At 42.5% G+C, this 27,234-nt stretch overlaps 3 protein-coding genes and 1 pseudogene across 13 annotated transcripts; 1 reads left to right on the top strand and 3 right to left on the bottom strand.

Moving 5' to 3' along the window:
* Positions 1-1,316: 1,316 nt before the first annotated feature.
* On the bottom strand, positions 1,317-1,823 carry LOC127779237 (3'-5' exonuclease-like). Its single transcript, XM_052305974.1, has one exon. The coding sequence runs from the start codon at positions 1,821-1,823 to the stop codon at positions 1,317-1,319; it is 507 nt and encodes a 168-aa protein (XP_052161934.1).
* Positions 1,824-3,094: 1,271 nt separating this feature from the next.
* LOC127779236 (uncharacterized) lies at positions 3,095-3,760 on the bottom strand. Its single transcript, XM_052305973.1, has one exon. The coding sequence runs from the start codon at positions 3,758-3,760 to the stop codon at positions 3,095-3,097; it is 666 nt and encodes a 221-aa protein (XP_052161933.1).
* A 2,698-nt stretch (positions 3,761-6,458) lies between these two features.
* On the bottom strand, positions 6,459-18,550 carry LOC127779657 (uncharacterized). Of its 11 annotated transcripts, none has more exons than XM_052306496.1 (12): positions 18,257-18,534; positions 12,057-12,205; positions 11,161-11,370; positions 10,432-10,510; positions 9,017-9,113; positions 8,738-8,838; positions 8,586-8,645; positions 8,383-8,484; positions 8,248-8,291; positions 7,545-7,594; positions 7,027-7,110; positions 6,459-6,926 (listed from the first exon to the last, which is right to left on the bottom strand). In XM_052306496.1, exons 4-12 carry the CDS (start codon positions 10,478-10,480, stop codon positions 6,635-6,637), a joined length of 879 nt encoding a protein of 292 aa, XP_052162456.1. In that variant the 5' UTR covers positions 10,481-10,510; positions 11,161-11,370; positions 12,057-12,205; positions 18,257-18,534; the 3' UTR covers positions 6,459-6,634. The 11 variants fall into 11 exon arrangements, with proteins under 11 accessions (XP_052162456.1, XP_052162455.1, XP_052162454.1 ...); XM_052306495.1 differs by having other exon boundaries at positions 11,161-11,292; XM_052306494.1 differs by having other exon boundaries at positions 11,161-11,259.
* Positions 18,551-20,488: 1,938 nt separating this feature from the next.
* Positions 20,489-25,007, top strand: LOC127779235 (pentatricopeptide repeat-containing protein ELI1, chloroplastic-like; annotated as a pseudogene).
* Positions 25,008-27,234: the final 2,227 nt, after the last annotated feature.

Here is a 27,234-nt window from a genome sequence, read left to right as displayed (position 1 = left end):
TTCAAGATGCAAGTTGTATTTTCTGGGTTGCACATACTGCAGGTATGCTCTTTTGTTGTCATGGGAGTGGGAACTAGGACTGTGCAATGGACCTGCTGCAGTTGTACATTCAGAATTAGTGGCATTTCACATAGCAGAATGAATCTTTAATTCTTGATGACATTGTCACACGCTCGAATTGTTCTTGATTAATCTTTCCTTGATTGATTTGGCGTGCGATGGATGAGCACAAGTATATATGGCTAGATATCTAGATCTGAACTGAATAGGTTCAGGTTCAGGCCATGGCTGAATTTGAGTCACACAAAATCGTATAAAATTTCAGGCTTGGGAACAGTGGAATATCATGTTTTCAGGAAGAATATCGGCGGAGGATAAATTTTGGCACCTGGTTGCTGTTGATTAAGAAAAGCTTCAGTGCTTTTTTAAGACTCTCGCTCTGTCAACACAGTGCTTGTCGATAGATAGCTCTGAAGCCTGATGAATAAACACGTGGGAAATTCAGAAAATATTTTATGAACCTAGGTGCATATGTATATGAGAAGTTTGTGTTCAGAGTTTCAGCATTTGCTGAATTTTGCATGACTGCCTCCGATTGACATGCATGACTGTTAATCTGGTGAAAGCATTAGATGAACTTCTGCAGAAAGCTAAAAAAACGAACCAACGAAAATATCCAATGTCAATCAGTGTATGCCGTCGAACACTTTGGGATGAACATTAGCTTGTAGATGATCCATCCATCCCCAGCCGGTATAATCTGATCCAAATTCCAAACACATAAAGAAAAGAGTTTGAACTCAACAAATTATGGCACTATATCTTAACCATAATGCCAGAAACCAAAAGGCTTTCTTCCTCCATGCACCAGAAGTTCAGAATATCAGATATTGAGATATACATCCTACTTCAGCAGTTCAGTTACAACGCTCCATCTACTAAAAGCAAGCAAGCAAGCAAAACAAGGGTGATATCCAGTTACTAGGCCCGAATTATGCAGCGATAAATTTCTTTGCCGAATGCTGTATGCATACATAACTCCCACAAGACAGCAATGAATCACACAAAACTTGGTTTTGACAGAATGTCAATGGAACCTACTGTAATCACCGAATGGAACAATTCAAGCAAATTAAGCTCATGATCACAAGTTCATATCAGACAGCTCATTGGTAGCCCTTCATTGGTACCAATCCAAAATTGACCCACCAAAAATTGGCACTAATCCAAACATTCGCATGTACTATGCTACCCTACCAAAACCTTGGTAGTGCCACTACCAAAATTTTGTTAGGGTACCAAACCAAATAGGTAAATTAAACCAACCACCCGAGGTGCTCCTCCGCCATCCGCTGCATCGACGTGTTCCCCATGCCGGCCAGCGACAGCAGCTCCACCGTGCGCGCCACCTCCACCCCGTGGTGTTCCTTCAGCTTGCGGCAGTCGGAGCGCACGCCGTAGCCCACGAACACGACGCGCTCGTCGGCCAGGAACCGCCGGAGCGCGGCGGGGACGGCGGCGTCGGCGTCGGCGCGCGCGAGCTGGAGCACCAGACACCGGTGCCCCGCGCACAGCTGCAGCGTGCCCGGCCGGATCGTGGCGCGCCGGAACGGCGGCGTCCACTGCATCCCCATGCCGACGGTGGCCACGCCGTCGGCGCGGAGGCGGGGGCCGAGGCGCCACCGCGTGGCGTGCACCCACCGGCGCGCCGCGCCCGCGTGCGCGGTCATCGTGGCGACGACATGGCGGCCGCCGACGCGCACCACGTACTCGTCGTGCGTGCGGGTGGAGCGGCGGAGGCGAGTGGACACGGCGGTGACCATGATGACGCGTCGCCGGTGTGTCGAGCAGGGAGACGGCAGCTTTCAAAGTTGAAATCACACACCGGATTGGATCCAAAATTCCAGGAAATTTACGGTTTCTGTGAAACGTCTATATAACTTGAAAATTGCAAAGACAATTATACATTTTCTCGGTGCGTGTTAAGGCACGATTACAACCCTATTTAATTGCGATAAAATTAAATTAATTGTGATTAACTGACTATGATTATGTGTTGGTGCAATGTACGAATGTGTAACCAAGCTAACACTTGGCACTCTATTTTCTATTTTTCATATATAAGACATACTTATACATATGATTGCCTTACAAAAGTCAGTTACATACTGACATTAGTACTTTATACATGGCACATTTCTATGAACTTATTAAAAATTAGTAAAAATATGGTACATTATGGTGTTCCCGGACTATCATTAGGATGGCTATATATGTAGAGATTGTTGCCTCAACATCAGTACTGTTGTACCGTTTGAAATGCTGCTTTCTTCCCTTAATAAAACCGGCCGGCGTTTTCTTTTGCTGACATGGCAAAAGAAAATTGTTATATATTTATCGATAAATTTTCTCCAAAAATTTGAACACAGTATGATTACATTATTATTTGCAAACAATACAATGTAATTTGTATGTAAATTTCACATAATTTTAAACCATTTGATTTGCTTTAAAATCCGTGCAAGGGAGGTAGGAAAAAAAGCACAACACACATGTGAGGGGATTCGGTCCCATTACCTCCGTTTCACGAAAATAATATATCACCTAAAGATTTTAAAAGTTATATACAAGTTGCACTATAGTTACATATAAGTTACGAATATAATTACATCACAATTGTAATACATTTACACCTGTCAAATTATTTGTTAAAATTTGACGACAATTAAATGTATAGCTAGTCCCAGAAAAAAATTATAAGTTCATAATACCAAGTCATCAACAATTACATCACATTATTTCCACTTACATTTATCCACCAATACAAAGTGCAATGAATTAGCACGATTAATTAATAATAATACAATATACAAGCACACTGCATAACACAAGCGCAGACACAAATTATCATAGACAAATTATCACAGATTGGGTGTACAAAAATTCATCTGCACCATTGCATCTAAAAAACTTACATCCATCCACCAAAGACGCTTGTATTCTACTACTATTTTTACCGAAAGCGATCGAGTAAAATTTTCTTGTAGTAAAAGTAAACTGCCCGTAGTTCTCACCGTCGTCGCCGGCGTGGGCTTCAGATGTCGCCGGCGTCGAGGTGGACGCCGAGGTGGAAGGAGAGGCATGCGTCGACGCAGGCGTACTCCACCTGCCCCTTCGTCAACCTCCGCGCGTGCCACCTGCTCGTCCCTACCCTCCGCGGCTTCCACACCCCGACCAACCCGAGGTGCTCCTCCGCCATGCGCTCCATCGACGCGTTGCCCATGCCGGCCACCAGCCGCCGCAGCTCCACCCCGCGCGCCACCTCCAGCCCGTGGTGCTCCCCCAGCTTGCGGCAGTCGTGGCGGACGTTGTGGGCGACGAAGGCGGCGCGCGCATCGGCCATGAACCGCCGGAGCACGGCGGGGACAGCGCCGGCGCGCGCGAGCTGGAACACCAGGCACCGGTGCCCGACGCACAGCTGCAGCGTGCACGGCCGCCGCGCCGCCGCCGCCGGCGCGCGGAACGGCGGGGTCCACTGCACGCCCATGCCGACGGTGATCCCGTCGCCGGAGCGGAGGCGGCGGGCGTGGCGCCACAGCGTGGTGTGCACCCACCGGCGTGCCACGCCCGGGTGCGCGGTCACGGTGGCGAGAAGGCGGCGGCGGCGGCGGCTGCTGCCGACGCGCACCACGTACTCGTCGTGCGCGCGCATTGAGCGGCGGAGGCGCGTGGACACGGTGGTGGTCTTGGCGGCGACCATGCCGCGGCGGCGCCGGTGTGCTTCTTCTTGGGGTTTCTTGGATTGTTCGGCGTGAGGGGAGACGACGTCGTTTTTTTAGCAGAAAATCTTTACCTTAATTGACTTGCCACTTCCAATTTTCAAAACACAAACCTAATACAACCCAAAATTTCGTGAAAATTTTTCAAGTTTTCGAAAGGGGAATATGAAAACCTTTCGGAACACGCGGCCTTGAAATTTGCAAAGTATAGTACTCCATGTGTTAAGCCGTGTTAGTGTGTACTGTACGTGTAGTATTATTGTTTAGCCCCGTTTCTCGAGAAGATAAGAGACATCCCTTTTTCAGTTTATGCATTACTACCACTGTTTTACTTTGTGATAACTTTTACTTATCACAAACCGGATAGGATCCAAAACCCCAGGGAAAATTTCAACTTTCCTCATAGAAGGGGAGTTTTGTAACTTTTATAGAGTTGTAGACTAAGTGTAAATAGGCTTGAATTTTGCAAAGAGAATAACAACTCATGGTAGTATGTCTTAAGGCACGTATATGAATGCGTAAAACATTGTTTGCATATGTTCCAGTTTTTAAGTACTCCCTGCATCCTTTTGTTTAGGAAGTTTCTGACAGTGACATGTTTGACAAAATGAAAGAACATTTGAAATGACTTTTGGAAAATGATTTTCAGGGTATATACCAACGTCAAATATTAAAATATTTTTTTGAGTTGTATATCAGCGTCATACAAAAATGGAAGAAGGGAGAATCAATATTCCCCGTGCAAAAAGAAAAAAAAAACCTTGTAAGTATCAAAACACGATTCCAGATTATGGTGACATCATAAATTTAGAAGCTGGTACTCTAGTTACTTTGATTTTTATATCAAACGTAGTTATATACAAATAATGGTCTTACTATGATCTATCACATTATACTTAAATCACACTCCACATTTATCAACTTAACAATTGCTGAATTTTTTTTAGATAATGTAGCAATTGGTGATACATGACACATCTAAACATTACAAATTTACAATACCAAGTCACCAACAATTACATCAAATTATTCTTCACTTACACTTAAACTTATTTTACCACTAGAGTAGCAATTATTATCAACTAAATCGGCATAGGTTTACTTGGATATCATATTACGAAATATAGTAAATATAGTAAATGCAGATGTAGTAGGGGTTGCGAACCGGATGGTACACAACTTGGTTTTGGAAGATATGGCACCAAAAGTTGTAGAGCTGGCCGTCTTTCATATCGAGCCATTGAAGCAGCGCGTCGGGCTACAATCGGGCAATTCCATCGTGCTATGAGCGGACAATTCCGAAGAAATTGTAAGCTAGGCCTTGTCCGGCTTCACGCCGAGTCGGAAGAAGAAGTCGACGACGTCGACGGCGGCGCGGCGCCGACATGGACGCCGAGGCGGTGGGAGAGGAAGGCGTCGACACACGCGTACTTCACCTGCTTCTTGGACAGCTTCGGCGCGTCCCACCTGCTCCTGCCCACCGCCGCCGGCTTCTTGATTCCGGCGAGCCCGAGGAGCTCCTCTGCCATGCGCGCCATGGACGCGTTGCCCATGCCGGTCACGGCGCGGAGCTCGCGCGTGCACGCCACATGAAGGCCATGGTGGGCGGCCAGCTTCCGGCAGTCGGAGCGGATGCCGTAGCCCACGAACGCCGCCACGCCGCCGTCGGCGAGGAACCGCCGGAGCGCGGCGGGGACGGCATTGCCCTGAGCGACCTGGAAGACGAGGCACCGGCTGCCCACGCAGAGCTGCAGCGTGCCCGGCCGCGGCTCGGCGCCGCCGGCGAGCGCGCGAAGCGGCGGCGTCCACTGCACCCCCATGACGACGGTGAGCCCGGCGCCGGAGCGGAGGCGGCGGCCGTGGCGCCACCGCGTGGAGAACACCCACCGGCGCGCCACGGCGGGTCGCGCGGTCACGGTGGCGACGACGCGGCTGCCGCCGACACGCACGACGTAGGTGTCGTGCTTCGTCTCCGAGCGTCGGAGGCGCGCCGACACGGTGGTCTTCTGCCGGCGCGCGGCGGTTCTCGCCCTCTTGGCGGCCGTGTCGCCGGGCGGCGCGTCTCCCGGCCTCTTGCCGGCCATGGCGCGCGCGGCGAGGAGGACGCCAAGAGACGTCGCTTGGTTTCGCAGGCAGGCAACTGAACAAGAACGAGAACCAAACACACTGAAGAAGAAATGGTAGAGACAGACAGTGTCACAAACTCACTATTCACACCACAATTATAAACTCCATAACTACGTGTAAATAACTGGCTGTAACTACCCCATTAACCCCACTACACCCTGATTATGCGGCGGTAAATTTGTTCGCCGGTTGCTGCATGCAAAACTACCACAAGGATTATCTAAAAAAAACTACCACAAGGATATCAATCAAACTGGAGGGGCTGCCAAAGAAAACAGGGTTGCCAGAAACACCAGTTGTGTCTGTGATCACTGAATCGAAACAAGTGAAACAAATTGTGCTCATCGTCACAAGTTCATAGCAGTTGGCCAATTCCAAATTAGTAGTATCAAGCAAGCAATTTATAGAGATATTAGCAGAATCAACATCAGGCAATTAATTCCTGCAGCATACATATGTTCATCCAACAAGAGAGTGAAAATCTGGCACTAGCATATAAAACTCATCATCACAATTTCATAATATTACCACCAAGCAATCTATGAAACAGCATTGTATGTTTTTAGGCATCATATAAGAAGAAGGATCTGAAATCCAGTAGTAGCATATGCTACAAGAAAGATTAAAAATGACATGAACAAAATTCACCTAAGATAACCAAATCGGCCAAAGCCCTAAGCAAAAATGCAGTTTATCGAGACTCATTGTTACTTTTGTTACAAAAACATCTAAAACAGCTCATGTAACTCCACGGAATCTCCCTCTTCCCATTCCATTGGATTAGCTTTCATATCCTCAAGCTTCGCTTTGAAGGCGCCTTTTAGCTGCTTGTAAGCTGGCATAAGCTTTTGGGTCACAATGATGATGAAATCATCAAGTGCCTTGACAAATCGAAAGATAAAAAAAGCTCCTGCAGGAATCACGATAGTCAAAACAGATGTCCACCACCAAAAAGGATCTTCAGGTACCTTGACGCCGAAGTTGGCCAGCAATTCATTAAACCCGGTAGGTTTCTTGACACTGAAACAAAAAAAAACAATGACAAACACCATGCAAAACAATAGTTACTGAATGCTGTTTCAATGAAATCATGTCAAAATAAGTAAATACTTTCTCATACCTTTCAGAAATTTTATCTACCTTCTCATTAAGCTGCTTCCATATTTCTGCTTCACTCCACTTGGCTTCACGGATGTCAGTCGACCTAAGTAATGGGAATATAAGAAAACAAAACATTAGAATTTGTCATCAAAAGAGAGAACTCTAAACTTAATAAAAGGATTGAGAAAGAAAAGATAAGTTAGAAGTAAATGAAAGAAAAGGATAGGATAGGTTGAAGTAATCAGGATAAATTAGTCATTTTCTATCTATAAGGTGAAGAGAGTGGCATAAAGGGGCTGAAAGGTCTAGCAAGTGACATACATGGGAATAGCACATAACAAACCTAGCAATTTAGGAATTAGGATGTCATATAAAGAATTTCCTCATCAATATGTACTAACTCTTATTTACATAACACAACCAAAGCTAGTTGGGAAGGGATGACATTTTCATTTGATTCACAAAAAACAAAAGAAAACTCTTCATAATTTATCCTGAAAAGAAAATCTAAATTCAAAGAACGTGCGGTTTACTAACCATTTTTGATGATCGAAAGCCAGCTGTCGAACCTCTTCATTTGTCAAGGGCTGCATAATATAAGTACATTAAACAGTAATTACATGTGCACAGTTGACTGTATTAGATCACCATCGAAGTCAATAATAGTAGAAATCAGGTACAGCGAAGTATGGCAACCCAACGTATGCAAGGCAATGCCTTTTAAGTGCAAATTAACAAAACAATGAGAAACACTTGCAGGGGACTCTCGCAATGCAGGCGCTATCCTTGAGGACTTGTCGCAGTGTACTGTTGCAATTGCTAGCGTTCCCGCATAACAAGCACAGCAGCTAATCTTGGAAATAGTATTTTTCAGGGTGATACAATAAGCTCTGCATACAGAGTGATCTTCCTTAGTTGCATCTCTCCTGTGGGCTCCAATCCCTTGTGGAACTCCCTTGCCCGACAAAAATGCAAGAACTTCAGCTGGCACTCTATAGTCTAACCTGTTTCTAAACTGTGGCTGTTGGACATCCTATCGCCTTCAAAGGTGTGCTCTCCACAACAGGACCAATGTGTTATGCAGCCAGGGCCCCTCAGCTGCCGGGGGCCCTGGACCATAGCCACGACAGCCCTGCCTTGCAGGTTTAACCCAGCTTTGCTTAGCTGAGATGCCATTCAAAGCCACCCCAGCTAAATTTAAACCAAATTTAAGTTTATTTCTTTGTACAGAACAACATACCCTGTTAGATATTGCAACCTTGTGGGGGGTTCCTTCAGCGGGATCTGCAAGCAAAGAGACACCATAATTAAGATAGAGGAACACTAGTTGATCCACTGGAAATCCAGTAGCCGAAGAGCTGGTTAAACTACGTACCAAACGTGCCTACTGACCCAGCAGCAGGGACGATCTTGTAGAGTTTTTGCCCATTTGGACCTGCAACAGGGCTGATCTGATAAAGCATCTCTCCCTTTGGACCTGCAGGAAGAGACATGATCAAGAAAAGAGTACCAGCAGTTGTTATGTTAGAAATTGATTAGAAATCCAGTAGAAGCTGAAGAGCTGGTTAAACTCCCTACATAAACCATTGGCTGATACATCTTGAGCAGAGATCTTATAGAGTTTATTGCCCTCTGGGTCTGCAAGAGGAGGCGCAGCGCAATCAAAATAAGAGTAAAACTAGATGATCAATCAGAAATCCATTAGAAGTTGGAGAGGACTCCCTCCCTACCACCTGCAGCGGTGGTGTTCAACCCATTCGATGATGAGCAGTAACTCCTACAGAAAATGGCAGCCACGAAAGCCACCCCTCCCTGTGTCCTGGAACAAACCCTGCAAAATCCATCCAGATCCAGGTTGAGAGACCGGATGAGAAGAGATGGGGGCTAAAGCCGATAAAGGAGTCGGAAGTGAAGTTGGGAAGCAAAATCCAGGTGCAGGTCAGGGTAGGGTAGGGGAAGGGGGAGAGGAGGAAAAGCGAGATGGGGAAGCAAACCCTAGAATCGCTTACCCATACTGTGGCGCAGAGAGCAGGACCGCCTCCATGTGGGAAAAGGCAGCAGGGATCGCCGCCCTCGCGGCCGAGGCCCGCATCGCCGCAGCCCCCGCTGCTCGAAGAACAGATGACGCAGCCATGGCCATGGCGGTGCAGGAGGGAAGAGTGGGGTGTGAGTTCGTGAGGGTGAGGAGGCGAGAGAGAGGGGAATGGATGGGTACAATACTTACTACTCCAATATAATAATAATACGCCAGGGAAGGGGAAAAATAAACAAACAGGAAATATGTTTTGCCAATTAATTTCAAGATTGCCACGCCCACGCTCTGTGACTGTGAGCCTCAAATAAATATGTTTTGCTTACAATAAAAAAAATACGATAATGCAAATCAAATAGCATCAAGCTTTTGCACAATTTGTACTGAAATGAAACTAATTTCTCACTTCCTGTTGCTATAATAAACGTTTGCCCCAAAAAGAGATGGAATGAGATTGAAAAACTCAATTGCAGTTAGAATACTCATATGTGCCCATGCATCATTATGCTACTTTTCATGCAACACACCTGTTTTAATGGATTCCTCTCATTAAAAAACGATGAGATAGTCTATCATCCCCCTCCAACAACTTAAAAAACACAGCTTAATTTATATAACTGATGATCATCGCCACAATGAAGCTCATCCAAGCTATCATAATATGAAATTAACGTGGTAGGAGCTTGCAACGTAGCATCTGACAAAAACTAAATTGTATAGCAAAGATGAGACTGACGGACAGCTATGAGGTTCAGCAAATATTTATATCACTGTAGAGTTAAGTAACCTAGAAATGTTACACGACATAGTTAGATTAGATGCTATAACTTCATCATTTTGTGTAACCAGGTCTTAAGCAAAATCACAAGATTAGATGCTACCATTATAAATTTCAATACTTATGTAAGAACAGCATGCAGTTGTCAATAGTGCAACATCAAAAACTGAAGATTCAATTCTCAAAAAAAAAAAAAACTGAAGATTCAGTGGGGGGCTCTTCAAGATTGATTATATGTGTATATATATAAATGCTCATTAATAGAGCCCATAATCCATAGATAGGCTAAGGTCATGCCATTTGTAAACTTGACGTTCAAACAGTGCTTGTAGAGAACAACACAGTGATTGAACTTCTCTAGTTCTAAACTTATAACCATTCAAACGTCAGGGTTCTCGGCAATACAGTTAAAAACTAGAATGGAAGAACCAATGTTGCCAGCAAACAATATATATATTAGCTTATTAGTCCTTCCTATGATCTCTCCTTCACAGCTTAGTCAAAAAAAAAACTTCCCTCTTCCTTTGTCCAACTGAGCTCTAAAATTAAAAAAGATGCACATATATGGATTTGAAAAAACTAAGTCTAAAAAATTAAGATCAACTGAAACTGACCACTAATATCAACTGATCCTGTCGACGATGTTGGTGTGGCCATCAACATTGTTATCCATTGCCATAGATGTCTTGTGACCTGAGATTGTCAGTTTATAGATCAACTGATAAATAAGGTTGTAAATGTTGGAAAGGATAAGTATCTCCTCGAAGTGCATGAGAACTTCTGTTCCTTGGAACTATGAGTTACAGTCTACATAAAGGGTAACGAAAATTGAGTTTTTTCTCTATACCTGTTCCCAGTCGCTCAGCCTGTACATTTTATCTACTCCATTTTTAATATATTTGTATGAATGGAAGTGATCAAGGTGATCTAGGGACTGAGAATATTAGTGAAATCAGTTTATCACCTATTGCCGTCTGGAGTCAGAATATGAAGTCTAGAGTGTTTTTGTTTTATCCAGTACTTCTCTTTACTGGGTTGTCTTGTAGTCAGCTTAGACTAAAGTACTGATTCATCTATCTACTTCTCCTGAATGCATAATACAATGTGTCGTATAGACCTATAGATGTTCAACTCAAGCTTAAATTATCCATTAAGCATTGAAGTTCTAAAATGTAATTTCAATCGTCCCCACAGTTTTGTTTGATACTTGATGCCAGAACTAAAAAAAGGAACTAATTTCAGAACATTCTATGGCCGAGACAGAGAAAAGCAAAATAAATCAACTCTTCATATAATATAAATTTATTTCTATTACCAAATGTAGTTTTAACTTACTGACTTACATGAGCAGTACTTTGTGGCACTCTGCTATTTCTGCTGTCTAACTGTTCCCAGTCCTCTTCACTTTACTCTAACTGTTCCCCTATCCTCTTCACTTTACTCTGATCCGCCGTCGTATTTGGAAGAAACAAATACTGAAGATTGTGAGGGTGTATTTGAAAAGAGGACTGCTAGTTGCTGGGCAGAAATGGCTAAGTGCTTGACGGATTTAACTGTAGCATAGTACTTTGTAAATCAACTGATAAAAGGTTTCTTCCATCTCAGAAAGCCACATGCCTAATATGAAAATAGTACTGAATTTTTATGGGCAAGCACAGGCATGTAATAGTGATACTGATTACAAAGCTTTTGATTAACTCGTGTGATGCATATTTGAAGTTTTATAAGATAAAAAATCAGATGCAAGGTAGTAATAGTGAGTCTCCAAATGCTGCATTTGCTTCTATCAAGCAAGTTTAGTGTAGTCAGGCTAAAGAGCAAAGAGTGAAGCAATATCCAGCAGTTCAGTAGCATATAAAACAGTGGTAAATATCATGAACCTCAGCAGGCTAAAATGAACGTAGCACATGAAATAGAAGGATTAATGTATAGGACATATCATAGACATTGCACATGAACCACATCAATTATTTTCAAACGTGGAATAATATCCAGCTCTAGCAATTACTTGAGAGGTTACTTTAATAACTATCAGAATTTGTAATTGCTTAGTTCAACAGAGGGAGTATATGTATTTTCTTTAGTTAGATGACTTGATTGGCATTATTATTTTTTCAAGTACTGGTCTTGACTTGTTGTATAAACTTCCTAGAATCACTTCTTGTAGGGGTGCATAACATCAAATATACAACGAAAAATCATAGTGCCAAGACTAAAAAGAAAATTTTGTTAACTGTACCTTGAGTCCTTGACTCTGCTTTAGCAGGAAGACTGCTCCCCTGTCCCGTAATTGCTTTCTGATTCTTCCTCCACATCATTCCTTACCTCCAGAATACTGTGCTGACATTGTTCTACATTAGGTTCCTTTGGCCGACCCGGCAAATTGTTCTACATTAGGGGGGGAAACTTGTATAAATCCTGAACACTTTGGACTTCAAACTATGGATAATACTGAACTTTCAAAATTAAAAATATGCATCCATCAATACAAAAGAAACTGTAGTCTAAATGCTGCAATAGTTCATTAGAACTTGTATTATACAGAGGAAATCGAACATCATACAGTGTGACCAAATGTTAAACATAATCTGATCCATGGCAAATCAGCTTGCCAATTGTGAAATCTACTCACCTACTTGAAAGGTTTGTACAGTTCTACTTGGTCAAACATACAGAATGTTCAGCATGTCGTATGAATACAGCTGCACATACTGGATGCCACAGACTAACACAGTTTGCTTAACCAACAGACAAATCGTCCTGCTGCTACTGTATGTACCAACATTGAATAAAACAAAATACTTCTTCAAGTGCATCTAGGCCACTTGCGTCTATCACTGCTACAGCTGCAAGTTCACATATCCATGTCATTTTTCTGAATAATTAATATACTATTACTCTCTTATTATCTATCTGATCAAGATCTCATCTTCCTCAGAATTTTACCACTCGATGTCCAGGATGATGCATCTGACAGAGCACTGATTGGACTTTAGCGCTCTCTCCTTTTCCTCCCCAAGAAACCTCATTATCCTCTCAACGAGCTACATGGAGATGGCAAGGTATACCAATTCAACACTGACGATGAAGAAAGATGGCACCCTCATTGCCTTCCTTCAGCACAACATGCTCCATAACTCTGCGTAGGCAACAAGATCTTGAACAGCAAGGTCCATCAATGGAGATAAGCATAGGCAACAAGATCTTGAACAGCAAGGTCCATCAATGGAGATAAGGAGGATGCCAACGAGGATGGACATGCAGCCGAGGAAGTCGAGCTTATCAACCTTCCACGGGTAAATGGTATCCTGGAAGTCAATGCACTCAACACTATATTTCACCACCGACCTCAAGATCGATCCAAAGCTAGGTTTGTTACCCTGACGCTTGTTTCTTCTAGAGTGTTTTGCATTTTGGCCTTTGCCATGCGATGTTACAGAAAACTCGGTTCGTTACAATTGATAACAAAACCTAAATCATTTAGGAGTGAGGAATGACCATAAGAACTTCATATTAAATGCAGCAACAGTGCAATGCATAGATTACGTAGATATAGGCCAAAATATGAAAAGGTGTATAATATAAGAAAACAATGAACAACTTGTGCAGGGGCATAAACACTTTGTGGACAACCTATACTGCATCACTTACAAACTTTGGTGCAGCGTCTGCATTTTTAAACAAGGAAAAAAATCTTACATTGATATTATCAGCATTAATGATTAACAACAAACAAAAATCTAGATCAACCTCATCTACTCTTATTCATTCATGCATAATTCTGCATAAGTTTCACCATGCTAAAATGTTCCCATCTTTAGCCGGGCCAGCCTAAGATAGGCGGACCAAATTTACTTAAGGGTAAAATGTTCCCATCACAGCCTCACAGGTGGATCGTATATGTGCCATCCCAGTTTTTTCTACTCTCCCTATAATAATCTATGTGAGCGAGGGTATACGAGGCATTTCTGAAGGTGAGTTTCTAACAGAGACAATAGGATTCCCTAAGTAGCATCGCAGGGGAGTCCATGAAGGAGTTTGAGTAAAACAATAGTTGCAATTTGCGGATCAAATTGGCTATTCCTCCCATACATGGCAACAAAATGCACATGGCAGGCACAAAAATATTATGATACTTTAGATGCAGCAAACATGCTTTCCTTAGGCCCACTGCACCATTCCAAAAAAAAAGACATATCTAAGTAAAATCAAGAAATACCACACTGCAATATTTGTTTGGCCTAAGGGCCAAACGAACTTACATCACCATCTAGACAAGACAATATTTTACAGGTGAATAGTAATGGACAACTTGAAAGGAAATGTTTTCAACACATGCACAATGGAAGTTCTAATTATTGCCAACCTTAATATCATTACACCCGGGACGGTATACTTTGGAAATGAAGTGATGCAAAAGTCAGTAGAGAATTGTAATATTAAAAAAAAGATCGAATAACATAATCAAACAAAAATGCAGCAGAAACAACATTGTACAGGAGAATATAAACCCGCCATCTTATAGGACTGCAACATTCTAACATTGACACCAACTGACCAACATGCAGCATGCACTAGTAATGCCAAATGAATATGTAGAGCAATAATATCAGTTCCAGGAATATGTTCATGACTATATGGGATTAACCAAAAATCTAAATAGGATCGTATGCAGATTACCTTTTACTTAACAGAATAAGTTAAAAAAACAACTCACACATGTCCACCTGGATTTAGCCCTCTTATCTGCTCTATTTTGGCTAGACATCAGTTCAAAGCATGAACTCTGCTTCTATCTGTCCTACAGCTTTATGGGAGTGGGTATATTGCCGGGTCTACGGAAGGGCACTGACCAAATTTCATCAAGGTAAAGTAGGAGTTATAGAGATGTCACGACATTAAACTGTCAAGCCGGAGCAACGCTCCGAAAGCAAACAGAAAAGAGAGGGCAAGAGGAAACTATGTACAGGAAAAACAGGCCCCAAGGCTACTCCTCACTTGAATGAAAGATACCGGCAGCTCTCCAGACCAAAACCTACCAGCTGCTCGACCATCTTGTACTTCTGATCGAAAACTCTTGCATTGCGTTCTTTCCAAATCCACCAGCAAACCAGCATAAATAGGGAGTCAAAATCCTTCCTGTATATTGTCTGAAAACAGCTTCGCACATGCGGCCACCAAACCGCCAGCTCCCAGCCATGGTGACTGGGAAGGGAGAACGCCATATTCAGCCATGCTCTCAGCAGCTGCCATACTCTGTTGGTGAAAAGATAAGTGCAGTCTTCCGGCGCAGATGTGCAGAGAAGGCAGGTTGGATCATGGGGCCAGCCCCGCTTGCAAAGGTTGTCTGCAGTCAAGCACCTACCCTTGGCAGCCAACCAGAGGAAGAGCCTCACCATTGCCAGTGCCCTGGCCTTCCAAATCAACTCACCGAAAGAGAACTTCACCGAGGTCAAGAAGAGGAAATCATAGGCAGAGGAAACAGAGAAAACCCCGTCGGCAGTGAACTTCCACACGACTGAGTCATCCTCCCCTTGCTGAAGGGAATAGAACACATCACGATGTCTACAAGCTTTGCTAAATGGTCAGGAAACAGTTGACTACATGTTCATCTGTTGCATATGGATGAAGCAATTATGGAACTTGCTCCTCCAGTAGGCTTGGAATCAGATGGGTAATGTGCCAAGGCAAAAAAAACCCTAGACCAATGGCTAAAGATGGCAGCGAACTTACCAGAGCCGCACTTGAAAGGGACAAACACAATTACAGTCTTGGTAATCTAGGCAATCTGGAGAGCGCGCAATGCCTGAGTTTTCAAGAGCGTGGAAACACCATTGCAACAAGTTTATGGCAGCGCCCTAGGTCCTACAGAAACACAAGTTTAGAAAGATGGCAGCCCCGTCGAAGCTCTGTTTTTTTTTTTGTGAGATGTCCAATTTGATGTACTCCTATATAAGGTCTATTTGTTCTTAGCCTCTTCATTGTACTCTCAATCTTCTACTTGATGGAATGACATGTAAAGCGTTTGCAGTATTCCCTCCATTTCATGTTATATAAATCACTTTCGGTTTGTGTGTGGAATTTGTCTATTCCCTATATATATTTTATTGGGTTTTTCCAAATGAATAAAATGGTTGAAATTTTATAAATCACAATGGGTATCCTTATAACATTATCTAAAGCTTATTTATTTCTCTTTATATGTATCACAATACGATGGATCTTTTACCCAGGATGAGTTTATTAAATCTTGGGTGGAAATTTCTTTACCTAAAGTCAAACCTCTTCAAGTTTAATCGAGTTTATAGGAAAATATAATAGCATCTACAATACCAAATTAGTTCATCAATCCATCATTGTATATATTTTTGTAGTATATTTAATCTGTGTTGTGAAAATGTTGATATATTTTTCTAAACCCTAAACCCTATAGTACCCTCATAGCATGCATAGGGGGATTTGCCCTTTCTCTAGAGTAAAAAGGAAATAAAGTTATACAAGTCAGTAGTGTTTGCTTATTTCCCATTCAAGAAATATTACTAGTTTAATAGTACAAGCCAACAACAAAGTGGCAGTAGCATTTTTTTTTATCAAAAGGAAGAAAAAATAAATGTGGTGCTCAATTTACAATGATCTTATCTTGTGGTAAGGAAGAAGTGGGGGAAAAAAGGTAGAGGTCTGGACTGCCTTTTGTTTGATGATCCGTGGCTAGTTGTAGTGTGTTAGAGCGGGTACAATAGCATACTATAAGCCAGCTATAAACAAATTTCGATGAGATAAAAGAGCAGAGAGAGGAGCAGCGGCTATAGATTTGTAGCTAGCTGCAGCACACACTTAAAATAAGATGTAATGTGTATAGTAGGTGGGACAAGATATTGATATTGTAGTATATGTTTATAGGTAACTATTGTATGAATTGGCTATTAAATGACTATAGATAATTTGGAGTTAGTAGTGGGCTATACTATTGTACGAATCATGCGCCTTCTCCTTAATTGTTCATTTTGTTGATTGAATCAACTGGCAAGCAGTTGGTATAAATCATTGAGGTTCTGCTATATGCGTGGATTTGGGCTCTTTTTTTTTTTTTTTTGCTTGGGTTCTCCTTTCTTTTTCCTTTTTCTGTGTGTAATGTCTTTGTTCATGAAAAGATGGGTAATAAATTTGTTTTTTTTGGACAATTGGTCTCCTTCTCCTTTCTTTTTCCCTTTTCGTGATGTATATATCACAAAACTACAGATTTAATAATAAATTTATCAAAAACCAAAGGTTTAAGGCCAAGTATCACAAAACTACATGTTGTAGGGTTTAAATCCTTAGATCTAATATTATGTTTGTGAGTTATAAATGTCCAAATTCTGTGATTAAATTGATATAAAACATGTAGTTCTGTGATAAATTTGTTAATAAATATGTAGTATTGTGATATTCCACTTTAAATATGTGATTTTTGTGATAAATTTAGTGTTAAATATGTAGTTCTGTGATACATCATATCATGTTAAGTATGTACTACTAGTTTTGTGAAAATTTTATCCATAAGGCCGTGAGCACCATATACAGTGCTCCAACCACCAATGGCATGCATAGGTCGATTTCACCTTTCTAGAGGGTACAGAGAAAATAAAGTTATACTAGTACAAGTTACTCCCTCCTCTTTTGATAGGGCATACGGAGAATGTTGTTTCACTGGTACAAAGCTTTGACCAACGATCACTACTGTACTAATAATATATTTTATGTATTGTGTACAAAATGATAAATCAGAAGAAAATAGTTCTGAGTACAAAATCTAATAGCATCGAAGAAAATTACATATTTAATATAGTAACTAATGGTCAAAGTCTTGTCCTAACAAAATAAAATATGCCCTGCAATTTTTATGAATAATTTGTGAATAGAGAAGGATGGAGTAGTATTTATTTCACATTAGAGAAGTACTAGCGCTTACAGGCCAACAACAAATACTACTAGGCAGTAGCACCTTTTAAAAAAAAAACTTGATTGATGGGAAAAAAGAAATCTAGTGCTTAATTTACAGTGATATTTATTTATTTACATATATCTTGTGGTAGGAAAGAAGTAGTAAAAGAAGAAAGCCGTCGACTGACTGCTCTGTGTTTGATGATCTGCCTGCGGCGTGTGAAAACAAGAGAGAGACAGGATGTTGTTCTCCTGCGTTGACGGATCCGCGGCCTGGCCGCGGGGAGGGAAGAAAAGGCTGCAGCAGCAGCGAAAAGGTAGTACTGCCTGCCTGCCTGCTCCTGCTCTGCTCCTCCTCAGCTGCACAAGGAGGAGGAGGGGAGGGTCCGAGGGTGGTAAAAAGTACTCTACTAGTAGTATTTTGCGAGGTAAGTAACCTACTTCCAGTAAAAAAAAAAAAAGAAGAAGAAGAAGAAGAAGAAGAAGAGCAAAGCAAGGAAGTAGTAAGTGCCGTACCGATCGATCTATGCGCCTCCATCCCTCAAATCAAATCAGCGTCGATAGTTGAGGCGTCGCCGCGCGCCGCTCGTCCGTCTCGTCGGTCGCTCCCCCTCTCTCCATCCAGTCCTCCTGACACCACAAGATTCCTCCTCCCTTTTTCTTCCTTCCGTCATCACTCGCCCCCGTCGCAGAACACCATGACCCGCCCGCCGATGAGAGAGAGAGAGGGGAAGAGGAGGGACGAGAGAGAGACCCCAGATCCGATCTCATCTTCTTCTGGTTCTTATCCGTGGGGGAAGAAAGAAGGAAGGAAGACACGTGAAATTCCATCCCTGCCCCCTCCGTCTCTAACTGCCCTATTCCCAGTATACTAGTAGTACTCCCGTCGTCTACCCATAATAAAATAAATAAATAAATTATAAATGAATGCAGTGCTTTATCAAACGCCCCCATTAATTAATTAAATAATAAATATTAGTTTGATAAAAAAAAGTACTCCAACAGAGGCCCTGGCATTCTTTAGTTCCAAACTTTTTCTTTAAACTTCCAACTTTTCCATCACATCAAACTTTTTTACACATATTAACTTTCAACTTTTCCATCACATCGTTCCAATTTCAACCAAACTTCTAATTTGATTTCTGATGTCATATTGAAAGTGCATCTAGGCCCCTAATAATTTTGATGATTAATTATAATGCGATTAGAGAGGACTAACATTTTTATTCAAGCAAATGTGAAGGTTATTATGTCCTCGACGTGTTGTAACACAATGCATATCCCGTGAATGCGACATCGCGATGCAATGCGGCAATGATCAAATGGTATATTGTATCTTTTTCCTTGCATTGTGTCGTAGGAAAGCCGTACTATTAAGGGGATGATGCATAGACATATAAGGAGTGATGCGTGTGCTCAAAATCAATTTTTCTTGGAAGCATTTATCTTCTTGGAGTGTTCTGGAAATTTTCGAAAGTTCCGAAAATACACAGAACCGTTTGTGAACTCTCTGGAAATTTTCGGAAGTTCTGAAAATACACAGAACAGTTTTTTGGTTTTCTGGAAATTTTCGGAAGTTCCGAAAATTGCGTTGACTTCGATTATTTCTTAAATCTAGAATTTTTGGAAGTTCCGAAAATCACTTTTATTGCACACCAACGGGCAGATTTGTGATGTGGGTATAAATACCCACCTCCCCTCACTTGTGAGGGCTGCTGGTTCCATTTGCAATCATTTTGTGCCCTTGGTTTGCTCTCTCTCTAGTTCATTTGAGCCTTGCTTCCTCGATTCATCTCTCCACCCATGTTTGATTCGGATTTAGTGTGTGTGTGAGAGTGTGGATTCGAGTTTGTGTGGGTGCTTCTTATGGTCTTCGTGAAGATTTGTGAGCACTTGCATCATCTCCGACAGTTCTTTGCATCATCTTTTACTCTTGGAGGTTGAGAACTCCTAGATGGCTAGGTGTCGCTCCCGAGCCACCGATCTACTTGTGGTTGGCCGGGAGAAGTTTGTGAAGGCCGGATCTCGCCTCCGCAAGGGAAGAGATACCTTTTAGTGGAAGGAGGAGTGCTTAGTGCAACCTTTTGAGGAAAGGGTTAGCTAAGACCCGGCTCTTAGTGAGCTCCTCAACGGAGAGTAGAATCCCCTCAGGGATTTGAACTCCGGGAACAAGTTTGCAAGCTTCACCTTGGTGATATCTCTTCATCCCTCTCCTCTAGCTTTGCTTGCTTGTGCCGCTATTGGTCTAGTTACTGTTTGTGCTTTAGATTCCCTGTGGTAGACTTCTAGATCTAGAGATTTCATTTTGTGTGCGCTGCTCTGTGTATTTTCAGAAGTTCCGAAAATTCCCAGCCTAGTTCCGAAAATTACTGCTTCCGCTTTACTTAAGTTTTTAAATTAGCCTATTCACCCCCCCCCTCTAGGCCTAATTGACCTTTTCACATATATGCAACATATTCTGTAGTGTTTTTCCAATGAACAACTTATGTCTTCAACTAATGCACATGAACCGTCATAGCTGATTGGAACATGTGCTTTTTTTTCGAACGCACAAAAGGATTGCATGTCAATATATTAGAAGAAAAGAGGTTTTTGTTACACAACGCAATCGGTCAGACATGCCTATGCTAGGGGGAAGGAAGAAACAAAACATAAAAAGAAAGAGAACTGTTGCGAAGAAAACTACTCCAACAAACCAGAAGGGGGACGGAGCCGCACTACACTCCCACCAGATCACCAAAAACAGCAATGCCCGCGGAAGACCACAGACGACCTTCCGAGCGAATGGACTCTATAAATACAGAGACCGAAGAGAGTGGTGAGTCGAAAATCTTAGAGTTCTATAAATACAGAGACCGAAGAGAGTGGTGAGTCGAAAATCTTAGAGTTCCATTCCTTCCATAGTTACCAAGAGACCAGGAGGACCAGAGAGTCGAAGCCGGAGCGAAGATGCTCAAGTAAGTAAGCCTTAGAAAACGGCCACCAGTCCTGAAGCGAACTACCATGGGGACATGGGGAGGGGAGAGGGCAGTCCAGCCATGGAGCGATAATCGACAAACTAGAACGTGTGCTCACTTGGCTGCTTACAAGATTATATGCCAAAAGGGTAAGAACTTTGTTAACTGTCATAGAATTGGATACTGTCATATCATATTTCAATTCTCCAAGCCAATACTCAATAAGTTAACCTTTTAAACCCTTAATCTTCCGAGCACTTGGTCTGCTTTACTAAAAATAAGATTAGGATTTTTTGGGTCAAAAATGAAGATATGGGTGTATAGTGGGATGCTTCTCTTCTGGCAAGGGCTTATACAACTCTGTTGCAGCTGGTATTAGAGTGCCACTATGTTCACATACTCCATCCGTCCCATAATATAAGAGATTTTGATATTTTACTTACACTGTTTGACCACTCGTCTTATTCAAAAAATTTATGCAAATATAAAAACCGAAAAGTTGTGCTTAAAGTACTTTGGATAATAAAGTAAGTCACAAAAAAATAAATAATAATTCCAATTTTTTTTTAATAATACGAATAGTCAAACAGTACAAGAAAAAAAAATCAAAATCCCTTATTATCGACGGTGGATACCCGCAGACCGGATATAGAGGGTATTAGGGTCCATTGGTACGAGGATCTACGTAGTACGACATCAAGCAAACAAAAGACAAGGGTTATACTGGTTCAGGCCCCTTGGTAGGTAATAGCCCTAATCTAGTTGGTATGGGATTATATGATGGAAACCACATATTACAAACGGAATAGCAGAACTCGATGGTACCGATGAGAACATAGTCGGGTTGGTTCGACTAGATCTCCCGGCGAATTGGTTCCTGCGCGCTCCGGCTCCGTAGGCCGCGAGGGGTGTGTTGGCAGTAATATTCGATGATCCTAGGTCCTGCCCAGGGGGTCCCTTATATACCGCGGGTCAGTTGATCCCCAAGTAGAACTCGGAGATATCGGACCACTCACGATATGATAAAGACCCAGTTTCGTCCGAGTAGGACTCCTTCCATCCGTAGATTTTGTTCCTATCACGTGATAGATTTCCTTAACGTATACGGAAACTATCCGTATACGCGCGGGTACGCCGTATTGGTACCCATCGTACATCCAAGGATAGAGGGTATACCTTATCCGTAATCCTGACACTTATATTAGGGGACGGAGGGAGTATTTCTTTACTTATTAACTTCCTCTATTATTATCCACTCATCAACTTCTTTATCATTCCAGTTTGATGATGGGCTGAATAAGACTTTTGGAGAGAGAAAAGAAAATCTATTTGTATAATGAATGTCAATCATATGATGTAAGCTTCTAAGAGTTTCCTCTAATAACTGTAATATGCTTTAATCTTTTTATCGATTTGATTTGTCTTTTGCCATCTTCAAATGGAGGCTTTCTGTATCCCAGTTTAGCATCAAATCAATAAATGTTTTTCAGCAATTTAAAGATCCAATAGTCAGTACCGATGTTACTGTTAATATGCCGTAATTTTGACAAATTGACATTTCTATAAAATTTATTTCCAAAATAAGCCGTGTCAAAAACTAATTTCAAAACTAGACTGTAGCCTCAGCGCCAACCTCGATGACGCTGAGCTAAAACGTTCCACTTAGCGCTAATATCACGTTCAAAGTTCAGCGCCTTGTGTACTGGCACTGATATTTGCATGGTTTAAAAGCATGTGTGTGCTAGAAATGTCATAATGTAGAAGCTAGATCAATGGTCGGGCCCTTGTTCTCCAACTCTCAGGTTCCCAGTTCGAACCAGGGAAGGTTTTTTCTTACCTATCCTCCTTGAATCTTGTTCTGTTGTATTTTTTTTCCAAACAATCACATATTTTGTTTGTAGATTTATTTTTATGTTACTTTTTTAAGGGGATTATTTTATGTTCAATCTAGAATAAACAAATTTAAAAACATTAATTAAAATGTTAATCTCAATAAAATACTTTGCTCAATGATTTTAGGTTTTTTTTCTTACTTATCCTCCTTGAATCTTGTTCTATTGTTTTTTTTTCAAACAATTACATATTTTATTTGTAGATTTTTTTATGTTACTTTTTTAAGGGGATTATTTTATGTTCAATCTAGAATAAACAAATTTGAAAACATTAATTAAAACGTTAATCTCAATAAAATACTTAGCTCAATGATTATATTTTTGTGTTGTATGATTTAGGTTCTCAGTTCTTACCAACGTGAGGATGTTCGAGGAGCTATAAAAACAGTTAAATTGAATGGAACTATGGATGGGTGAGAATCAAACCCTAGACCTCTGGCTTGCAGCCACACCAACCATCCACTAAGCTAGCTTCAACTTGCCCACAATTCTTTTAAACCTTTAAGAGGTCAGGGCCAGCTTATTTGGCACTGAGCCCCACTTACGTGGCTAATATGTTCCACGTCAGATATGACTTTAGCGCCCACAATGATGGCGCTGGGACGTTTTATCTCAGCGTCATCGGGGTTGGTGCTGAGGTGACGCCAGTTTTAAAATTAGTTTTTGATACGGTTTATTTTGGAAATAAGTTTTATAGAAGGGTCAGTTTGTCAAAATTACTGGTTAATATGCACCGGGAATACAATTGTTTCATAACGTGCTGACATAGATTGCGTAAGGGATTGTACCATAATCCCAATTATTCAGAACTACCCGCCACCAAATGTTCTCAGAGAATTCACTTTCATATATTCGGAGTTCAATGGCTACAGTTGATCTCCTATCAATGTACAGTTCATTAGAATATAGAACAAATACATGCTTAGTACCTTTAGCCAACTGGATTTTAAACATGCTAGAAAAAAATGGACAAGTGAAATCACAGTTTGTTCTCCAGCTCATTTATTACAAATGTTGGGTTGATTATTCTTATTTCTTTACTCACTTAATGTCATAAGTATCCACTCTTTTTGCCGGCTTCAGTATGTGACAGACTTGAAAATTCAAAGTTCCTGTTCCATTCGTATGACATTGGAAGTCCTCTATTCTGTATGAGTTTGGTTCAGTTTGTGGGGGCTGTTCTCTTGTCTGGACTTATGCATCTACTGGTGTTGTTAGGTGGGTTCTTCTTCCATATAATTTCCTGAATGTGTAGTATGTTGTGTTCTTAAATAAGCGTAAATTAAAAAGAAAAAAAGAAGAAGAAAGGGAACACGTGTGGGTAGGGGGCTCCTCCCCACCTCGCACACCCTCTCCTCCTCCCTCCCGGCCTTCCACGGCCTCGCCCTGCACGCCTATGCCTTCAAGCTGGCGCTCGCCGGCAACTCCTACGTCATGTAAGCGTGCAGGGGCGACGCCGACGCCGACGCCGCGCTCGCGCTGCTCGACGAAATGACCGACCCGCACGTCGTGTCCGTCAAGATGGGGGCGCTCGACGACGCGCGCGAGCTGTTCGACGGGATGCCCAGCAAGGTCTTCATCTGCTGGAACGCCACGATCGACGGCTACACGCAGCACGGGAGGCCGAACGAGGCGCTCCGGTTGTTCCGGCGGATGCTGCTGCGGTCAGGTGTTGAACCCGACGAGGTGACCATCGTGCTGGCGCTCTCTGCTCTGCAGTCGCGCAGCTCGGCACGGCGGAGTCCGGGAAGTGGCTCCATGCCTGCGTCAAGAACAGCCGGCGAGTTCAGCTTAATGCCAGGATTGGCACGGCGCTCATTGGCATGCATGTACTGCAAGTGTGGCAGCTTGCAGGACGCCGTGTCAGTGTTCGACAGCATCAGCCACAAAGACATCGTCGTCTGGAACGCCATGATCAACGGCTACGCCATGATCAATGGAGGAGGAGTACGCCATTGTCCCCAAGATCGAGCACTACGGTTGCATGGTCGATCTTCTTGGCCGTGCCGGGCTTCATAGAAGAAGCATTCCACCTTGTCCAGAGCATGACGATCATCCCTGACACCGTCATCTGGGTGTCACTGCTCGCCGCGTGCCAGCTTCACAAGAACATGGGGGTTAGGCTAGATGAATTCCAGTGGCATCCAGAAGGAGCCCGGGTGCAACGCCATCGAGGTCGGCCGCAAGGTCTACGAGTTCGTCGCCAGTGATATGAGCCATCCACGCACCGACGAGATAAACGCCATGCTGGAGAAGATGAACGGGATCGTGAAGGAGCAGGGGCATGTTCCTCAGACCGAGCTGGTGCTACATGACCTGATGAGGCGAGCAAATTCTTTAGTCATAGGGGTTGATTCTTCCAGTCATGATAGTTGGTTCCCAAGTAAATTGCTCATTACATTTTTATATTGCAGGTGAGATAATTACATTTTTTACATACACCATCTTTGCCGGTGAGATATATGGGGTGCAGCATTGCTGGTCATTCAAGATTAGAAGACTGAAATGAATAAGAGGCCGCTTCAGAAATACCATAGAACAACCAAGGACAGAACAATGGAGTGAAGACATGCTGCTTTCTGAAGGAAATTATTCTGGGAGCTGATTGATGTGTGTGCAAGTAGTTAGTTTTGCCTGATGTATGTAGCCTTTCTTTGTAACTAGCATGATGGTCCGTGCAGATTGCATATAATAGCATATATGTTTTCTCAATGTATTATTCGAATATATCAAAATGACAACATAATTTTAAATTTTGTACTTTACGAAACTACTAATGTATAATATTCATATTGTATTTTATATACGTGTTAGTTATTAATTATTTTTAATATCAAATTTTAGTTATTTGTAAATTATATTCCTATATGGACTATAGACTCGTCTTTCAATATTTCTTTTTTTTTAATTCCGTATTTTCATTATCAGTGTGACTCTGAGACAGCGTCACACTCTGGGATTGAGCCCAATATGGTTGGCCCAATCGTGTTCTTTACCACAACCAAACATTTCTTGTTGGCTAAGGACCATTTCTTATATTCAATGTCATACGACATGATGAGGGGAGCATTGTCCCTCTCTATTTTTTGCCAGTCAGTATCTGACTCTTTGTCACCTCTGACAAGTGCAGCAGGTTCTATAGGACATGGGGTAGTCAACACCCAGTCCACCTCTTCCAGGATGAAAGCTGTCAGGGTTACGGGTCAGGCATACCCTCTACCCCTCGATATACGTCACGTATCGACATGGCATATCCACGCGTACGCGAATAGTTCCTTTGTCATCTAAGGAAACTTTTCGTGAAATCAATAGGCGAGGAGAGACCTTCTCGGACAAGAATTGGGTTACCTACGTATCGTGCCAGGTCTGGTATGTTCGAGTCCTACTCGGAGAGCACCAGACCTGCGGTATAAAAGGGACCCCTCGGGGAGGGCATAGATCATCGAATCTCAGAGCCAACACAACCCACACAGCCTACGAAGTCGGAGCCTACGAGGAGCCAAGTCGACGAGAGCTAGTCGAATTTACTCGACTACAATCTCGTAAAACCCCACGAGTTCCATCTTTTCCTTTATAATCTGTGTTTTCCACCATATAATCCCATATCAACTGGATTAGGGCTATTACCTATCAAGGGGCCTGAACCAGTATAATTTTTGTCTTTTGATTGCTTGATGTCGTATTACGTAGATCATTGTACCAGCGTACCCCAATACCCTCTATATCCGGTCTACGGGTATCCCCCGTCGACAAAAGCAAGGTCGAGTTTTCTTTTTCATTCTGTGTAGTTATCTCCTTTTAGGGTCAGGATATCTTTAATGCAACCCATCAAGGAGTAGCCACCTGAAATAATCATGTGCGGTGAGAACAAAATTAACATTAAAATATTATGCATTAAGCCTACATCATCGTTGGGCAGAATTAGACATAACACATAGCCATAACTATAATATAGCAATTAACAACGTTGGTCAGAAAATTACAACATCATAGCACATAATTAATGTTCCTAAAATTAAATTCTCCCGTTGGTTTGAAATTTAATTTTAGAAACACTAATTTTCATCAATTTTATCTATTTGCAGCGGCAAAACTATATAAAATTCATATGAATAGTAGCAAAACTCTGTTATTTACTCTCTGTAAAAATTCTCTCGTTGGTTCAAATTTAAACAGAGGCAAAACATGCAAAAATCTATTCAAATTCTATTGAAATTTGCATGAAAATTATACAAAATAAAATGGAAAAATGCTACTGTTTTCTTTTCTTCATTTTCGGCCCCCGGAGGGACATAAAATAGACTTGTTCCGGTCGGCCCACGGCATTTGGCGCGGGCGGGCGCCCCCCTTCCCCCAGGCCGCAACCTGGGCCTGGGCCGGGAAAGCCGCCCCCCGCGCGCGCCCTCTTGGGCCATATTCGGCCCGGCCGCCGCCGGCCGTCCGATCGGCTAGGGTTTAGATCGGACGGCCGGACGCCAAGATCGGAGGATCAAAACCCCCTCCTGGCCGGCCGCCGAAACCCTAGCTGCTCTTCTCCACTTTCTCTCGCGAGCGCGCGGCCGCGCCGAGCGGCGTCGCCGACGCCGGCAGCCCTCGCGCCGCCGCGCCCTCTTTTCTCTTCTCCCCCCACCGTCTCACCCCTCCA

Source organism: Oryza glaberrima, chromosome 7 (assembly GCF_000147395.1).
Source record: "Oryza glaberrima chromosome 7, OglaRS2, whole genome shotgun sequence".
NCBI lineage: Eukaryota > Viridiplantae > Streptophyta > Magnoliopsida > Poales > Poaceae > Oryza > Oryza glaberrima.
This window is presented reverse-complemented; position numbering and strand designations above follow the sequence as displayed.

What these genes read in the sequence shown, in the direction of transcription:
- LOC127779237 (XM_052305974.1), bottom strand. Translation starts at nt 1,823, where the DNA reads ATGGTCACCGCCGTGTCCACTCGCCTCCGCCGCTCCACCCGCACGCAC.
- LOC127779236 (XM_052305973.1), bottom strand. Translation starts at nt 3,760, where the DNA reads ATGGTCGCCGCCAAGACCACCACCGTGTCCACGCGCCTCCGCCGCTCA.
- LOC127779657 (XM_052306498.1), bottom strand. Translation starts at nt 10,480, where the DNA reads ATGTTGATGGCCACACCAACATCGTCGACAGGATCAGTTGATATTAGT. An exon ending in CTCTCTGCGCCACAGTATGG is followed by an intron (nt 8,839 to 9,016) that starts GTAAGCGATTCT and finishes TGGATTTTGCAG; the next exon opens with GGTTTGTTCCAGGACACAGG. An exon ending in GCTTTCGATCATCAAAAATG is followed by an intron (nt 7,111 to 7,544) that starts GTTAGTAAACCG and finishes CCCATTACTTAG; the next exon opens with GTCGACTGACATCCGTGAAG.